Below are 19,964 nucleotides of genomic sequence, written 5' to 3' on the forward strand. Positions count from 1 at the left end.
TTGTGCTTGTTAGATATATGCTTTACTACTTGAGCCACAGCCCAGCCTTTATTTCCTATGTACTTGAAAACCAGAATCCTTGATGATGAAGAAAGAACAAACAAACAAAAAAAGAAAGAACAAACAAAATGTAAAAGAATGTCGTTTCTAGTCAGTATAAGTTTAACAATATAAACTCATCCATATGGTTATTTCTACCAGAACATTCTCTCACCTCTTTTCCTATGTAGTTTTCATGAAAAAGAATCCAGAAACAATGGCTTATCCAGCAAAAAACAGCCTGGGTGGCCAGATGATATTTTGGAAACACTGTATTACACTGCAAGTATCAAGTCTTCCTGGATAACTGGGTGGTCTGAGGCAAAAAAATATATAGGAGTATGAGGGAGGAAAGTGGCAAGAGAACAAGTAACAGGAAGGGGAAGAGAGGGAAATCTCCCAACCCAGAAGACTTGTCAGTTACCAGATTGTAAAGACATGTGCAAGCTCACATACACACATACATACACACACAAAGAAAAGTGCCACTCATCCCTGGGCACACACCCATACAACACACAAAGAGGATTACTGGATCCAGCCATGGTGGCACAAACTTGTAATTATAACACTTGGGAGGCTGAGGCAAAAAGATCTTAAATTTGAGATCAACCTAAGCTACATACCAAGACTCAGTTACAAAAGAAAATAATAGCAGTGTCCAGCCAACACTGTAGGAGTCAGAGGGAAAGCTTGACCCACAGACTTCTGAATATTCTGATTTCAATGGGGGAACAAGGCATGAGTGGACATCCCATCTCAACAGTTAGAACATCCTAATAAAGACTGCCTAGTATCAGCCTCTTACATGCAGGGAGATAAAAGCTGCTTTTGTAGCCACAATATCATCCAGTAACTCAATTATGTAGTCCATTGTAAATCAATAAAAAGGCATGCTTGACTAATAAATCAGGTTTGATAAACTAAATAACCAACAACTGCCCATAATGGGCCTGATTCTGTGTACACATCAGCAGATATCTGCCTCCATACTGCAATCATCCAGAACTTTTAAAAATAATGATGCCAGTGGGACCTCAGGCTACCCTCTAGAGGCCCAGAGTACCCATATTCTGAAAGTTCCAGAGATAGTCACAAGGCCCACGTAGGCTGTACACAAAAATTCAGTTTCTAAAGCCACAAATTTAAGGGCAAGCCCTTGAACAGTAGACAACAAATGCCAGCCTTCTCAGACAAACCCTGGCCTCTAGGAAAGCCCCTGAAGCTGCCAAGCCTCTTGCTTGAATTTCTACAGTTCAAGTTAAGTTACTAAATGTTTATTCTCCTTTGCCTTTATGCTGAATATGACCGTATGGAGTTTTGCTGCTTTGCAAAACTCTGTAAAAAAAACTGATGACTTAATTTTAAAGGATTTCTTTTCATAGAGCAGAAAAGTTGTAAATATTTCAGGTCATAAGGCAAGTGGTGAACCCATTGTTTCTGTGTACTTACATTTGAGCTACATCCTGGTGAAGAGCTAAGATAAAGAGTAAGCAGATTATTCAAAATAAAGTAAACAGGAATGTTGGGAGGAGAGTTAGCTGAGTCCCACCCACATGGCAGTTCCAATACACCAAGGCTTCTCCTTTAGAAGAAGTGAGTCAGTAGCCTCAAGCCTCTTCTTCAGACATTATTTTTAGTGAAAAACAACTTCAAGCTATTACTGGTGGAAAAAAAGGAAGAATCATTAGAGGCATTGCTGTCACAAGATGCTTGACTCCACAGGGCTCTAAGGATGCTGGCCTCACAAACAAACCAGACCCTTGGTGAATTCCAGCCAAGTCTACATCATTACCAAGCAGCTGCTACAATGCCAACCCTATAGAAAACACATTGATCAGGATGCACTATATTCATAAACTGCTTTGTTGAATGCCAAGTCCTTTGTAAAACTAATAAATAAAAAAAAATTTTTTAAAGAAAACACAACACCCAAAAACTTCTATGGGTCTATGCTAGTCAAGTACACAAGGAACTCTAAGCAATTCAAGGAAGATCAGACATACAGTTGGAAGAAGAGGAAAACCAGCCTTTGATAGGCTAAGCTTCATGAGCCTGGAGTCAATATACTCATCATCCTAAGCCTCCAACTTCACAGCTGGCTTTAGACCACAAAGAAGCTTACCTTTAAAGTGGAAGAAAACTGAGGTTCAAGTCATAAAATTTTTATCATCTTGCCAAGGGAATGCCTGGGAGAGGAGAGTCATTAAGCACCACATTCTCTCCAGAAATCTTTTTTGTTTTAATATGACCAACATGTCTCCAATGACAATAGGAATTACTATAGAATTACTATACTGGGAATATATTGGGAATCCTGCTCTAAGTGGCAAAAAGGAAAATAATGTATACTCAATAACCAACTTCATTCATTCTTCTGCTCATTCAACATCAATGGCACATCTGTAATGCATCAGGCACTGTGCTGTGCCCGGGAAATGTAAAAATAATTCAAATATGGTATTTAAGGACCTTACCATCCAATGAAACCACTTAGGATGGGGTAAGGCTATAGAAACTAAAATTATTACTATATTGCTATAATAAAAAAAATCTATGCATGAGTCACAAGTGACTAATGCCTATAGTCCTAACTAGTCAAGCGGCTGAGATCTGAGGATCAAGGTTCAAAGTTAGCTGGGGCAGTAAAGCCCCATGAGACTATCTCCAACTCACCAGTAAAAACAAAACTGGACTGGAGATGTGACTCAACCAGTAGAACCACCAGCTGTGAATGGAAAAAGTTGATCAAGAGTCCAAGGCCCAGTACCAGCAAAATAAAAATATAAAGCTTATAAACAAAGGAAGTTACTGTCTAATATTTCAAACATTCTTATTAATCTCAAAAATCCAGGATGGATTTGCCCCCTGAAGTTTTCATATTTCATCAACTTCCACTTGCAAGAACAGATTAAGAGAGAAGAGATGTTCTAATCTAGCTAGTCGAGATTGTGATCTATATAGAATTTATTCTTCTACAGCCTTTACTGGCATCGCACTCAACCCTCTTGACCCAGAGGGCTCAAACAAACTTTCATTCTCATCATTTTACCTAAACAGATTTAAATTGTTAATTATCACTAGCCTAATGATATGCTTGCTGAATTGTGAGACAGTATAAGGTAACAGCACTGCTCAAAAAAAAGAGAAGTCAACCAAGGACATTAGAGCAGAAGTGTAGCTGAGGGCCTAGCCCAAATAGAAATCAAGTTAAACTACCTTTCTGGGCTCAAATTGCTCAGATATTAGTATGACCTTCAAATGAATGGTAGTTACAATTTGTCATATAAGCTATAATAACTCACATGTAAGTTCTTTGCAAGTCAAAACTATTTAAGCCTGTGTCTTTTCTATTTCTGACTGTCCTTTCCAAATACACCCAACTTTAGGAACACAATATATGTTGATGTATATACTTCTGTCTTTCCTCTTATATCCATCCCCTTTCTACCACCACCATCATCATCCTGCTTTAGGTCCTCATACCTGAACTTGGTTCTCATGTTCTAATTTATTATTATTATTATTAAAGTAGTTGTTGCCACATAACAAAGCAACTTATGAATACAATGCATCTTGATCAATGTCACCCCTTTCAACATTCTCATCCATTAGTCCCCTACCTACCCCTTCCCTAACTCTTAATTTTGTAAGCATACATGTTGAATTCTTGACTACACTCTCTCTCCCACCCCTTTCTCCTCTTCATTCATCTACTTTTCCTTTGACCCCACCCATCCACCCCTTTCAAGTACCCATTTTCTTGTGTTGTTCTGTTGAACTTAGACTTTGCCTTTCAAAGGAATGATATTAAGTTCGCCCTTGAATCTACCATATTCCAGCGAATACATTTGTATACCTGTAACTTTATAAACTAAATCTAGCTTCCACATCTAAGAGAAAGCATGCATCCTTTGTCTCTCTGGACCTAATTTACTTCATTTACCATCATTTTTTCCAGGTCTTTCCATTTCTTTACAAATGGTACAATATCATTCTTTCTAGCAGATGAGTAAAATTCCGTGTGTGTGTGTGTGTGTGTGTGTGTGTGTGTGTGTGTGTGTGTGTGTGTGTGTGCATTTTCTTAATCCATTCATCCATTGAGAGGCATCTGGGCTGATTCCATACCTTGGCTATGGTAAATAGTGTTGCAGTGACTCATGTTCTAATTTTTTATCAGTCTTATCATTCCCTCATTCTAATGTATCACTGTGAATATATGTCACCCCTACCAACATATATTTTCCCCATCATTGACTGATGGAGTCACAATTCTCAAGCCTGATAGTTAAATTTTCTTATGGTATGAGTCTTTCCCCACCCCCCTCCTTATTCCTCCTTTACAGGGTTTTCTTGTATCTGCTTCCCCCTTAAAAGCTGAACACCAGTTGTTTGTGCCTGTAATCCTTGTTACTCAGAAAGTTGAGATCTGAAGATGATGGTTTGAAGACAACCCTAGGCAGAAAAGTCCACAAGACGTATCTCCAATTCACTGCTAAAAAGCCAGAATTGGCTAGGCGCCAATGGCTCATGCCTATAATCCTAGCTACTCAGGAGGCTGAGATCTAAGGATCACGGTTCAAAGCCACCCCAGGCAGGAAAGTCCATGAGACTTTTACCTCTGCAATTAAATACCAGAAAACCAGAAGTGGTGCTGTGGCACAAGTGGTAAAGTACTCACCTTCAGCTGAAGAGCTGAGGAACAGTGCTCTAGCCTGCAGTTCAAGCCCCATGACCAATAAAAAGCCAGAACTGGAAGTTTAACTAAAATGGTAGAGCATCAGCCTTGAGTAAAAAAGTTAAATGAAAGTACAAGGCCTTGACCCTAGACTTCCTCACTCACATCATAAGGCTACTCTTCTCCACCTCCTATCTGTTAAGTCATCCATTCCCTTCTTTACTTTCCTAATCTCAAAGAGAAGGCCTTATGCTTCCTGTCAACTACAGAGAGGAACAGAGCCCTAGTTCCAGCCTCCTCCATCTCCTGACTGAACTATGGAATGGACTTCCCAAACAGTCTGTCAAGGTCTACTCTTGTCCCTCCAATCAACTCTCCACACCCTACAGGTATTTTTAAACCTCAACAGTCATTCAAAACCCCATCAACAGCCACAGACTAAACTATTAACAATTCCCTCCAAAAACTACCCTGGGTCTAGAGGAGAATAAACAAACTACACATAGCAGTATTCCATGAATATAATACACAGAGTAAAGCTCAGGGGAGAGGGGGGACATCTTTATAAGTAAAAAAACACCAAAATATTGAATATGAGTGACCTTGGACAAGATACCCAACTTGAAAGAACTTAAGAGAGGAAAAAAAAAAAAGATGAAGAGTCTAAGAAGCCACAAGTATAAAAGGGGAAATAAAACATCTAACATGAAGCATAGTTGAAAGAAATAAATCAAAGTTTATAAAACACCTAGTAAAATGCCTAGCATATGTATATGTTGCTGGGTATACATACATGCTAGACAATACCTACTAATATCATGTGTCTATCTTTCCATATGTCAGTATCTTCCCGCCAGGCTGAACTCCAAGTTACCATCAAGTTTCATTTCTCTATAGCTTTCAACACCAAACACAGTAGACCCACAATAAATATATCATATAAGATCAGATTCATTTTTACACAGGCATTCACATGTATTGAAAGAACACAAGTCCAGTTCACAGAAGTCTACATGGCAAAAAAAAATCTTTAAAAGAAATGTTCAGGCAGAAAGTAAACTAATTTTATGAGGGGTGCACAAGGACTGTAAGGATCAACACCTGGGGAGGATCTAAGTCCTTATGCTCTTTCCTCCAACACAAACTGTGCCTGGTGCCTTCACCCTGGTTCTCAAATGTTACCGCTTGATTAGATTAAAAATCACCTGATTCTAAACACTGAGCTTTTAACACACCCTCTGTTAGCACTCCCACTTCCTGGAACATGCACTTGATATATATGTTTCCTACTCTTCCTGCTAAATACAAGCAGAAGATCCAGACATTGTGTATGATGAGTGTAAGAAGACTGAAACAGAAGAAAGAGCCACTAGAGATTTCAGCAACCTAAGAACTTGGCAGGAAGTTCTCTGGGTTTTCGGTCTCACCTAGTTCAAGCTGGCTACTAGAGAAGCTAAGACATAGAGAGCCAATAAGTACAGATCTTTAAAAAAAAAAAAAAAGTCCCAACAAAGTATTTTATCTCTAGCAGGAAAGACTTTAGACAACTTTAGTCAACAGCAGCTCTACTAGAGCCAAGCACTAATTTTTTTAAGTTTAAAAAAAAAAAAACAAGTATGGCCTCTTCTTCAGTGATCCCAGAAACAGGTCTTCTGTCCCCTCCTCCTGCTCCAACCTCATCTCCTTCCCAGAGGTGTCAGAGAAGGCCAAATGCAAAGTTAGACATCCATCCCATCCAGCAAAATAAGGCCTCCTCCCCGTCTTCTGGGGTGCAAGGGGAGACCTTGTGGAGGGTCAGAACCATCACCTCATAGTAATGAAGCCACAGTGTCAGTTGTAGCAAGGTAGGGAGAATAAGACCCTGTGACTCCCTCAACCAGGTGCCCTGACTTCCTTCCCACCTGACTGTAGTACGACAGATCCTTCCTCTCCACCAACAGCACCTTGGCACAGGAGACTTGGTAGAACAGATTCAAATAATACACAGGCTCATAGTATGATATTCCAAATGTCCAGGTTCCAATCAGAAAACACTCATCATTCCAAGACCAGGGAAATCTCAGCACAAATAAGGACCACCAAGAGATGGCAATGTTAAGATGACAGCTACATCAGAATTACCTGGCGAGCGTTTTTAAACAGACCTCATAAAAGTGAATATGCTTGAAACAGAAATAATGTATAGTCTTAGAAAAGAAATGGAAGATAAAAAGGTCACATCCCAGGATATACCCTATACTAATTAAGTCAAGATTAGTGAATTGCTCACGTGTTAGCTTTCTGCCACTGTGACCAAAAAAAAAAAAAACAGGAAAAGTTTATTTGGGCTCAGAGGTTCAGTCCATGGTCACTTACATCATGCCAGGAACATGCAGTAGAGGAAACCTGTGGAAGTCAGGAAGCAGAGTGAAAGAGGCAAGAGCCAAGACCCCAATATCCCTTTCACCAAACCACCTAACTTCTTTCTATTTGAGTAGCCCCATTTCTTCCCCATAGTGCCAAATGCTGGTGATTAAGCCTTTCACACATGGGCCTTTGAGAGACATGATGACCACTCTGCCATTAATGGTTTTCAATTCTTTGTCTTTTTCAACCTCCCCCAGAGATTTCAATGAGAAGCCACAGATGACAACTACTGTTGTAATACAGCATCTCTCAAATAGAGAATCAGAATCACCTGGCAAACTATATAAGGACACAGAGCCCCCGCCCTATGCTACTTCAAGCCTAGGTTGGAGGCCTTCATTTTTATTGCTTTCCAGGTGATGCTGATATATGCCAAAGCCTGAGAACAGCTACTAACTTAATCAAAGGCACTTATAGAGGAGTCCCTTCATTCGTGGAAACCGTAAAACCCTTCATGGTAACTGCATTCAAGTGACCTTGAGGAAGGGGGCAAAGTTTCAACCAAATTGGATATGGGTATATAGATGTGTGTTTAACCTTGGCTGCCAAATTAACAAAGGAAATATATCACATCAAAAGAGCCTGTCTGAAAATGTAGTTACAGTATAGGTTATGTGTGCTTACAGAAAAAATATAGTTATGTTATCTGTTTCTGGACACATTGGAACATTAATCTTCCATCAAGAGACAAAGAGGGGAAGGAAGGAGGGAGGGAAGAAGGCTTCCACATTAAAGCCTCTTCCATCCAGCAGAACAGATGAAAAGTTTGTAGAACAAATAGGAAAGAAAGGCACAACCAGGGAGCTTTACCACTTTCCATTGTAATATTATGGCACTGAGATTTCAAACTACAGATATTTCTCCTGTGCTGGAAGTTTTTCAGCATTTAGACTCCCTGGAACCCCTAAGCATAGAAGAGAATCTCAGTAATGGCTTGTCTTTCTTTCTGACCCACCTATTTCTTTTTCTAAGGCTGGGCAATGAATCCAGGGCCTCACATTCGCTAAGCAAATGATCTACTGCTAACATATCCCCAGCCCTGAAAAGTAGACCTCAGAAACAGAGGTGGGAGAAACAAGGAAGAGGCCAATGGAGGATTAGAATATCCTATTAAACAGGAAGTGAATAGGCAAGAGCCCTGTAGAACATTAAGAGTCCCCAGGAAGTAAGGGCCTCACAAAATTCCCCATTACTAACTAAGGCCTCATTTCTCAATATGACTCAGCCAATGAGTGGCCCATTGCCCATTAATAGAGCAGTAGACCAATCCCAGGGTCACAAATATAATCTCCATGAAAGATTACCACCTTTAACCACTTTCCCAGTCAATCCAACCTACAAAGATATATGTACCTCAGAATCCTCATCTGAAAACTTGCAGCAATCATACCTATCCTCATGGCACCCCTGTCAAGTTTAAATTAATCAACACATGTAAAATGCTTAGAACAAGGCACACAGCATGGTGAATATGAATAAATATTAGCTCTTAGCATTTTGAAAGACATATAGCACAAGAATTAAAAGTGGACACGCCAAGCCATGCTACCTAGGTAAGACTCTAAGGTCTGTTCAGTACTAAATATGGACCCTGAGCCATTACTCTGCTCTACCATTTGCAGTATTTGTACAATGGGAAAACCTTAGCTGATGTGGTTGATAGGAGGATGCAAGCATTTCATAGTAAAGGTGTGGCATAGTACCTGGAACACAGTAAGTGATTTTTAAATGGCAGTCATCATTATAATAGCTTTCTATGATGTGGCCAATACAACAGATACACAGGGGCCCCTAGGTTTTTGATGAGCTTGGAGCCTGGATAAAGGGACAAGAAATGCATAGAGTGAATCAGCAAAAAAAACAGCATGGAACAGGAAACATGTGACAAATCAAGAACTGCACAGAATTAGGGATCTGTAATAAATCTGAAAGCATGCAGAGAGAATTTCTCTAACATGTTCTCCTCCTTGTCTCTTTCCTCCCAACACACACAGGCTAACAGTTCAGAATGATCTGAATACAGGGTATTATGGGTGGCAAATGCTACCTTCTTGGGAGGGATTCCCAGTCTCCTCCACAGTCATGGCAGTCGTTTAAACAAGTTAACCTTGAAAGCACTGTGGATTTAAGAATAAATAGGAGGAGGAAAACACAGCCCTCAGTTTTCATGGATAGACCTTCAAAATATAAGACACATTGCTGAAAATATAAGACTCATTGCTGAAAAGCAGCTGAGTTACACCAGCCATAAATATGACATTAAGCACTCTATGAACACTGAACTTGCCGGAAATGCCTGCAAAGCCAACTGCTCTGATGTTTAAAAGTAAACATGATGCTGAACCTGAAAACTGAAAAGGGAAATGTAAGCATCACAAGGTATTAATTAATCCCATGATGTACAGTTCCTTCTGCTTAAAGAAATATTTATACAAGAAATTCAAAGACAACTGATGGCAGACTACATACCATACTTAAGATTCTGTGATTTTTTTTAAATCCTAATGAGGATTAAAGGCTGGAACCAATGTGATTGGAGCCTGCACCAGAACCTAGTTAACCCCTCTTTATTCCTTTCCAAGGAAGCTGACAGCTATTTTAAGCCCACAAAGTAGTCATGCTGCCTGATTTGCAACTTTAGGAATCAGTAAATGCCTCAGCTAGATTCTTTAAGCAGGCATGGATAATGAAGATAATGCATTACCAGTACTCAGATTTTTTTTTCTTTTTTTTGAAACAGAATCTTCCTTTGTAGCCCAGGCTGGCTTCAAACTCTCAATCCTCCTGCCTCATCAAGTCTTAGTGCTGGGATTACAGAGATGCCACTCCCAGAAGGACTCTGATTTATTTACAAGAAAAAAAGTGAATGGCTGTTCTATACATTAAAACTATGCATGGATAAAACAAAAAAAATTGCAATTTTTATCATTTCCTGGATTTCAATAAATAGTATTTTAAATGATCAGAGAAGTTACACCATTGTGTTCTTCCTTTAACAGTAACTTTAACAGTTACTCTGTATGAATCCCTAGAGTCCTGTATAGGTTATGACCAATAATATTTTAGGTCTAGCTTCCATGTATGAGAGAAAATATGTGCCACTTGTCTCTGAGCTTGACTTACCTCACTAAGCATGATTTGTTCTTGGTTCATCTATTTCCCTAAAATGACATACATTATTCTTTCTAATGGATGAGTAAAATTCCATCATGTACATGTACCACATTTTATTAATTCATTCATCTGTTTTAGGGCATCTGGGTTGTTTCTATAATGTGTCCATCATTAATAGTGCAGCAATGAACAGAATATACAAGTGTCTTTACTGTATCTTGACTTGTAATGATCTGGGCAGATGCCCAAGAGTGGTATGGCTAGACCATAGGGAAGTTGTTAGTTTTTTGAGGAAGCTCCAGACCACCATCCAAGAGTGGTTGCACTAGTTTACATTCCCACCAACAATAAAATAGGGTTCCTTTTTTGCCAGATGCCCACCAACATTTATTGTTCCATTTCTTGACATTGACTAATCTAACTAAGACAGAATCTCAAAGTTGTTTTGATTTGCATTTCTTTTATGGACAGGGATGTTAAGCATTCCCTCACGTGTCTATTTGCCATTATTCTTCTTCTGAGAAGTCTCTCTTAAGCTCCTTTGCTCATTTAGTAATTGGTTTATTAGTTTTTAAAGGGTGTTAAGTTTGTTAAGTTCCTTGTATATTTTGGATATGAGGCCTTTGTCAGATGTATTGTTGATAAAGATTTTCTCATCTGTTGGCTGTCTTTCTAGTTTAGTAACTATGTTCTTTGTACGCAGAACTTTTTATTTTGATGTAATCCCATGTGTCAAATCTAACAAATTGCAAACTTTAAAACTTAACACAATAAAAAAAAAAATAGTGTCAGTTGCCGGTGGCTCACGCCTGTAATCTAGCTATTCAGGAGGCTGAGATCTGAGGATTGCAGTTCAAAGCCAGCCCGGGCAGGAAAAGTCTGTGAGACTCTTACCTCCAATTAACCACCAGAAAACCAGAAGTGGCCCTGTGGCTCAAGTGGTAGAGTACTGGCCTTGAGCTGAAGAGCTGAGGAACAGTGCCTAGGCCTAGAGTTCAAGCCCCATGACCAACAACAACAACAACACACACACACACACACACACACAAAAGCAAGCTTTCTACCAGGCATTGTGCTAGACCATTTTCATGGCTAATTTAATCCTCTCATTGACCCTATACATGGCACCAAGCAACTGCAGACTGATCCTTCTGAAACTTTGAATCAAAACAAACCTTTCCTCCTTCAAGTTGTGACAAAATGCCTGACACAAACAGCTATGCAAAAATAACTAGTATACTGAGGAGGAGGGATGGTTAAAAGAAGGATGAAGTCAGAAGACAGTGTTGATTTCAGACTGTTGAGTGATAGGATCAGCAGCACACCATACAGTCAGTGAGCAGAAGGCTAGAAATGAAGATCTAAACTCTGGAGTTATCAATCCAAGAGCCAACCTGCATAACACAAACAGAACCTATAAAAAATAAACAAATACACACTGCTGGTAGAAAGGTAAAGTGATGCAGTCTCATTAGAAAACTGTCTAATAATTCCATAAATAGTTGAATATAGTTAACACAGAGCTAAGCATGGTGGTTTACAACTATAATCCAAGCACTAGGGAGGTTAAGACAGCAGGATATATAGTTCCAAGCTAGCTTGTGCTATGTAGCAAAACCCTGTCTCAAAATAAAAAAATTTTAAAAATTAACTAAGGACATGGCTCAAGTACAGAGTGCTTGCCTAACACAAGGCCCCCAGTCCAAACACCAGTACATTCTAAAAAGCATATACATACCAGCTTCCTTCTCATACTCAATAAAGTAGGCTTGGTTCTGAGAAATCACTACCAGGTCCTGAAGTGCAAGAGAATCAGGAATACCTTATTTATGGTGAGTGGATGTACAGTGTCCTCACCCCCAAGCTCTCATGATAGAGGCATCCAAAAGGGCTGAGAATAGAAAACAGTAGTAGAATCCCTACCTAGAAATAGGAGGCCCTGTGTTCAGGCCAAGCATTGCACTTGCTGTGTAGGATACAGGAATATCTAAATCCACACCAGAAAAAAAAAAAATCAATGAGTAAAGCCATATAATGAGAAGGGAAATACAGCCAGAGAATTCAGTTCAGTTCACACCAAGACTCTTAATATGATGATCTCTTTACTGCTTCCAGACTCTCTACAATTGGTAAATCCTTCTACCTGACAACTCGCATGTACTTGATATTGGGGGTTTAGGGAAAGGACAGAAATACAACACAAGGTCCTCAAACAACATTCCATTAAATGGAAAGACTTGGAAAAAAATTATATTAAGTGAACTAAGTCAGGCCCAAAGAAACATAGGCCCCATGGTTTCCCTTGTTCGCAATGACTAGTACATGTCTAGGACAAGCAGAGAAGGTCAAAGGCTATGTTCATATAACCATATTAGATAATGTTAAGCAAAATGTACCCCAAGACAGAGGCACAAGTGTTTTTTTTTTCTTTCTTGCTATTGTTTTTAATGTACTTATAATGCACTATGTGATCCTTTTGTTTCTTTTGTATGTTCTTCCCCCATGGTATAACCCCTGTTTTCCTTGTATTTGATTCTGGTGTTTTGCTAGTGTTCTGCATCTTGTATATACATTTTTGTAATTTGGGGAGAGGAAGGGATATGGCAGAATGCTTAAATGGGGATGCAGGTTGACCCATTGTGACAATGACATGTACAGGACACTATTTTTAAAATGAACTTTACAATGTCTGGGGGGTAGGAGTGGAAGGGAGGGGCGGTGAGTTTGGTTGTTGGTGGGAGTGTAAACTTGTTCAACCACTTTGGAAAGTAGTATGAAGGTTCCTCAAAAGACTCCAGATAGAGCTCCCCTATGACCCAGCAATCCCACTTTGGGGCATTTACCCAAATGATCACAAACAAGACCATACTAAAGCTACCAGCACAACTATGTTTATTGCAGCATTATTTACCAGAGCTAAGATATGGAACCAACCCAGATGCCCCTCAGTAGATGAATGGATCAAGAAAATGTGGTATAGATACACAATGGAATTCTATTGCCTCCATCAGAAAGAATGGCATTGCCCCATTTGTTAGGAAATGGAAAGACTTGGAAAAATTATATTAAGTGAAGTATGCCAGGCCCAAAAAAACATAGGTCCCATGGTTTCCCTTATTTGCAATTACTAGTATATGTCTGAGTCGAGCAGAAAAGGTCAGATAAGTTAGGTGAAATGAACCCCAAGATAAGTATTCAAATGTTTTTTCTTTCATGTGATTGTTTCTAACATTTATAAGATGATTTCTTTGTTGCTTTGTATGTCCCTCCCTCACAGTATAACTCCTGCTTTTACTGTATTTGATGTTGGTATAATTTGTGGAGGGGAAGGGAAAAAACAAATTGCTTAAATAGGGATACAGGTGGACCCATTACAACAATGAGATGTACAAGATGTTATGTCGAAAAACAAACTTTACAACTTTGGCCAGTGCGGGGGAAGTGGGGGGGGGGGGGGCAGTAATGGGAAGTGGATGTGATGGAAAGGGGAAACAAAGGAGGAGGCAACAATGCTTGATAAGAAATGTACTGGGGGGAAGCTGGGAAGGGAGGTGAAGGGTAAACAAAGGAGGAGGCTGCAATGCTTGGTAAGAAATGTATGCATTATCCTGCCCATGTAATTGTAACCCCTCTGTACAGTATGTTCTCAAATAAAATTAAATTAAATTAAAAAAAAAAAAAAAGAAATGTACTCAATATCTTGCCCATGTAATTGTAGCCCCTCTGTACGGTATTTTCACAATAAAAAAAAAAAAGAAAGAAAATGAACTTTACAATGTGGGGGGGAGGGAGATGGTGAGTTTGGGAGGTGGGGAGGGAAGGGATGGTAGGGGAAAAAACAAAGGAGGAGGTAACAATGCTCCATAGAAAATGTACTCATTACCCTACTCACAGTAACTGTAACCCCTCTGTACAGTATTTTTACAATAATATATATAAAGATTTAAAAATAAATAAAACATTCCATTGAAGAAGATATATGCAGACAAGAAATTTTTATGACAAGTCTATTTGATCTAAAATAGCTTCACTATCTCTCATGCCATGTGTAATTTTGCAGTGTGACCTTGACACCCCCTCATCAAGAAATGGAGCCTATTTCTCTTCCCACGGAGCCTTTTTTCATCAACAGAATGCAGCAGAAGTAACCTTGAATAATAACCCCCTTTGGAAAGCCAATTGTCAAACAAAGGCCACCATGCTGTTAGGAAATCCAAGCTAAGCAGTGGGGACAAGCACCAGGTGGAAGACCACTAAGGCACCAGATGTATGAGTAAAACCTTCTAGAACCTTCAGCCAAGCCATAAGACAAAAATGTTTTCAAGAGAACAGTCACTTTACACAACCAAAGAACAGCCCATCCAAGCTCTACCAGAACTCCTGACCATGAACAAATGAAGCACTTATTTGATAAATAACTGAAACCAACTGGAAGTCAAGAAACCAGAGATTAGTCCTGGTTCTGTTAGGATATAGCTACATGACCTTGGATTAATGACTTCGCCTGTGAATCTCAATTTCCTCATCCATAAAATGAAGTTATACTGCATGAGATAAGGTACTTTCCAGCTCTTACAGCCTGAGCCATACACATAGATTATAAGTAATCTAAACAATGTGACAGCATGCTAGAAATACAGAGAGAACAACTTCATCAGGATGAAGAAAGCAAAAGAGCCATGGGCCCAGAATCAAAATTCGTAAGAGTATAAGGCAACTAGAACAATGCATGGCACATATCTACCAGCTTAGTTGTCAATTTTTCATCTGAAAAATGGAAATGACACTAATGTTCCAGAAGTGGCACTGTGGCTCAAGTGGTAGAGCACTAGCCTTGAGCTGAAGAGCTGAGAGACAGCACCCAGGCCCAGAGTTCAGGCCCTACGACCGTCAAAAAAAAAAAAAAAAGACCTGGCTCTGTTGTTTAAAAACACTAATGTTCCTATTTCTACAAAAGGAGTCTTTGTGAAAGTCCCATGAAAACCAATAATCATCTATGGATGAAAGCAGAAGTACATTAATATTCTTGTCCTTTGCACTACTGTCATTACAAGTCTCTTTCTCATCAAGCAACTACAGATGGTATTGGCATGGGCCACCAGGAATAAATATCAAGAGATCAAGAGGCCAGATTCTGAGGGCCCACAGTCCTTCAAATCATGTGAGATTTGTCACCCAGCAGCACTATCCAGTAAGTCAGGTATGTGCACTCAACATGAAGAGCAGATATCCCTTACAATCTTTCTTCCAATGGCACTTGCTGTGTAGGTTACTGGAATATCTAAATCCTCTCCAGAAAAAGAAATCAATGAGTAAAGCCATGTAATGAGAAAGGAAATATAGCCAGAGAATTCAGTTCATACATAGATATAGATGCAGATATAGATATACATATGTATACCCATACATATATACATATATATGACATCATTCACAGGCCATATAAAATTACCAATAGAGGCTAGGGCAGCCAACAAGACACAAGAAGCATACATGTCTGTCCTGTTACACACCAAATAATTTCACAGGTTAGTTGTTCCTCGCCCCTATGAAACAAGCAGCTCTTGGATCAAAAGGAAATCTAGAAACTGTCAGCATTAAAAGTTTGACTAATTCCCTATATCGGAGTCCTGGAGATTAACAACCTGAAGATCTCCCACTGAGACCGAGTCAAACCACTGCCATGTACAGAGTGACAACTCATTAAAAAAACAACTAGATTTAGATGTCTGAAGGCACACTTTTGGGTTTAAATGTGTTTTGTCCCACATAGCTGTGAGCACATAGACAGGCAACAACCTCCCCAACTCTATATCCTGCTTTACAAAACAGACATATGGAGACCCTGCTGGTAGGGAAGTAGAGAAGACAGGTATAGCAGGTGAAAACTACTTCTGCTTCATTACATTCTTAAAGTATTCAGAACCTCTGCCACAGAGATATCTTTCAACTCTAACCTTACATCAGTCTCTAGAGAACTCTGAGAACAAGAGGCATGCATCCAAAGAATCACTCCATCCATGCTGATATCGCCAACCCTTGGAACAGAAAAGTGTTTTTCCAAGGGTACCTAACATTTGCATTTTACAGCCTATGCTTTTCTAAAACAAGGCAAGAGTGCAGTGTGAACTTAACCCTGAAATCCCAGTGATGGTACAGCTCCACAACAGTGCTCTGTGGAATTCAGCCAGAAAAGACACTTACGGGATACACATGGGATATATAAGCTTCTGTTTCCACCTCTAGTCTTGGCTAACATGGTGTTTGTAGGTGAAAGTGTTCCACATAATTTACAGAGAGCTAGGAGTTAGGACCTCGTCCTCAAAGTTAGCCTTCTCCCAAGGAAGCTCCACATATGTGATTTCTGTGTGCCTTTGTCTTCTGTAACTTACTCTTCTCAAAGCAGAGCCACAGGTCCCCCATGTCTCAGATCTGCATTGGGAATACAGCTTAGATTAGCTCCTCTGACTGGTTCCTCTTATTCTGACTGGCCACCACAGCCTATGAATCCAAGGAATTACTATAAAAACTACTTCACTCAGCCCCCAGACACTTGCTTAGATAAGCAAATACATGTCTAGTACTGGGAAAGGAAGATCCAGTAAACAGGAGACAAGCCTTGAGCCCAGTTAGTTCTCAAAATCTGATTGTAATCACTTACATTAAATCACCTCAAATGCTCATTAAAGATACTCATTCCCAGAGCCAGGCCCCAGTGGCTCACACCAAGTAACCATATCTACCCAGGAGGCAGAGATCTGAGGACTGCAATTCAAAGCCAGTGCAGGCAGGAAAATCTGTGAGAATCTTATCTCCAATTAAACACCAAAAAGCCAGAAGTGAAGCTCTGGCTCAAGTGGTAGAGTACTAGCACTGAGAAAAAAGCTCAGGGACTGTGCCCAGGCCCTGAGTTCAAGCACCATGAGTGGCACAAAAATAAAGATTTACATTCCTAGGCTCTGGGTAGATGTTGCAAATTAGAATTGGAGCATGTCAAGAGTTGGATTTCTTAATACCCAATCTTATACACACTAGATTTTGACACCTGAGACGCAATGCAGAGCACAGTGAGAAAAGAATAAAAAGACTTGAAGAGATACTTTAATCTCCCTCTTACCCTCATTCTTAGAAAAACAGTAGTGATGAACCAAACAAGACAAAAGTCAATTTCCCAGTATGTCCAAGAAAATCAAATCACAACCATTATTAAAAGAACACAAACTTAGCTGAGTGTCCGACCCTCATGCCTGTAATTCAAAATACTCAGGAGGCTAAGATGAGCTCCAAAGCCAGCCCAGGCAGCAAAAAGCCAGAGAGGCATAGTTCGAGTAGCAGAGCACAAGCCTTGAAAGAAAAAATTAAGAGACAGCACCCAGGCCCTAAGTTCAAGCCCCAGCACTGGTATTTAAAAAAAAAAAAAATTTAAAAGAAATGTACTCATCTTGCCCATGTAATTGTAACCCCTCTGTATGGTATTTTCACAATAAAAATTTAAAATAAATAAAAATTTTTTTTTCATCTTACCCAGATCTATTCTGAGAGAAGAGTAAAATGAAAGAAGATCTGTGCTGCAGCCCCACGTTGGTCCCAAAACATACCCAGCAATTCAGCTCTGCATTTCACAGCCAGCTTCTAGTAAATATGGTTGGGAAAAAGTTATGGGGGGGAGGGCCAAATTAAGATCTCGCGTACATTTCCACAAGAAGGTAATCAATCTAAAGATAATTGACCCTATTGGACACAAGTCAAATACTCAAAAAATGCTTTGTGAATTAAAGGAAATAAACACCTGATGGAATAATTATCCTTGGGTGAGACGCTAACCTTTACACTTACAGTCACTAAAAGAGGTGGGGGTGGGGGAGCAAAGTAAAACTGTCTCCACATCAGAAGAGCCCTGTTTTCAAAACAATGAAGCCCTGCCTATGTGGATGGGTGTCCTCGGGATATCTGGGTCACAGACTGTGTCAAGCAACTTGAAGCAAGGACAGAGCCTTTTCCCACGGAAGAGCACTCTTTTCCCGGTACTGGGCAGTGAGATTCTCCACAGCAATTTCAGAAACTAGAACTCTGCACTCGTTTCTGGGAAGTGCACCACCTCACATACGCCTGACCTGTCCAATACTGACGTTTGGACCTTGCTCCTCCCCCAAGGATGGACATAGCGCTAAAAATTCTACTTATATAAATTCTTCAGCTGCAGATGCTGAAACTTAATATTGTGCAATAAAACCAGCAAATAGGCAGCTTTCACACCACCCCCATGTAAGTGACTGGCACATGCAAAGGAATGTGGCAAATCATACATTTAGGAAGTGACTTTAACACCCGAACCAGTTACCTGGAATTAAACAACAACAACAAAAAACTATTTTTTTTCCTCAATGGGGACGCAAACATTCCCCCCTTTTAAGAGACCTTCCGGAAAGCAACTCTCCCATGGGAGCCCAACATGTAAATAACACCAGAGCTTCCTTAACCCAATTCTAAAGAACCAGGTGTCCAGGCTGCTAGGTTTACTGACTTCGCTCTCCTTGTAAGGGCTCGGGGAAGTAACTCAATCCAGCCTATGCGAGCAAGGATGGCGGAGTCTGCAGGTGGGAGACGGGGGTAAAGCTCAAAGTTTCCATTTGTTCTTTCGTAGTTCTGTGCAGAAGCCTATGAATTGTGCACTGACAAGGGCAGACACTATAAGAGAAAAGCCCCCCGTCCCCCGCAACTGGCCTGACCTCGGCGTCCAGGATGGTTGTGCACCCTCTCACCGGAGCATGCCCCCTCCCGGCCCGACCCTCCCGCGGTCGCCCTCACCTTGGCCTCAAAGCAGATGCCATGCTGGAAGGCGTCCTCGTTGTGCAAAGGGATCCGCAGGTCGTGCCCATCGTCCACTAGGTTGTACTTGGTTTTGCTGGGCATGGTGACCCGCGTTGGACTCTCTCCTCCAGAGGCCGCAACCTCAGGAAGGGGCCGGCGAGACCCCGGGGAGGGGAGAGGCGAGCAGGCGGCCGGGGCGAGGCGGCGCTGGCGGGGACAAGAGACGTGCGAAGTGGGCTGCACCCCGGCGGCGCGGGCTCGCTGGGCAGCCGCAGCCGGAACCCGGAGCTGCGCTGAGGGCCGAGCGGCAGCGGGTGGCGGGTTGCGAGCGACGCAGGCGACTCAGCGGCCGCACGATTCCAGCCCGCGAGGAAGGAGAGCAGCAGGGGAGGAGGAGGAGGAGGCGGCGGCGGCGGCGGCGGCGGCGCGAGCCAGCGGCGGCGGCGGCGGCGGGAGCCAGCGGCGCTCCGGCCCGCAGCGGGACTGGGCGCAGTGCCGACCCCAGAGCAGTGGCGGACGGCACGGGACAAGAAAGAAAAGGAGGCGGTGGAGGCGGCGGCGGCGGCGGCGGCGGCGGCGGCGGCGGTGGCGGTGGAGCGGGGTGCCTGTCACGGAGACGCCGGATCAGCCGCCAGCCCACGGCTCCTCCTGCGGGGCGTGGCCGGGCCGGCTCCTCCTGAGGAGCGTCGAGGCCACGCCTACCGTAAAGGCCACGCCCATCTAGAGATCCGCCCCCGCGCACCGCCCAGCAGGTGAAAGTTCCGAGCGCTGCTCCCCGCCCTGCGTGTGCTACTGACTGCCAGAACCCGGGAACTTCGCCCTGGAAACTGCCCGGGCCTCGGCAAGCCAAGCTCAGTCCAGTCTACTTGTTTTGCAGGCAGATCTCGAGACCGGAATACAGTAGCATCCTCGCCTT

At 41.6% G+C, this 19,964-nt stretch overlaps 1 protein-coding gene across 3 annotated transcripts in view; it reads right to left on the bottom strand.

The window, feature by feature from the left end:
• The window catches only part of LOC122109610 (nitric oxide synthase 1 adaptor protein), a 352,796-nt gene extending 333,538 nt beyond the window's left edge, over nt 1-19,258 (bottom strand). For all 3 annotated transcript variants that reach the window (XM_042682103.1, XM_042682102.1, XM_042682104.1), the window contains exon 1: nt 19,046-19,258. In XM_042682103.1, coding sequence (XP_042538037.1) covers nt 19,046-19,150 — 105 coding nt within the window. In that variant the 5' untranslated portion in view covers nt 19,151-19,258. The remainder of the gene's footprint in view (nt 1-19,045) is intronic.
• Nucleotides 19,259-19,964: the final 706 nt, after the last annotated feature.

This window comes from Dipodomys spectabilis, unplaced genomic scaffold, assembly GCF_019054845.1.
Source record: "Dipodomys spectabilis isolate Male_0828 unplaced genomic scaffold, ASM1905484v1 ptg000069l, whole genome shotgun sequence".
NCBI classification, from domain to species: Eukaryota; Metazoa; Chordata; class Mammalia; order Rodentia; family Heteromyidae; genus Dipodomys; species Dipodomys spectabilis.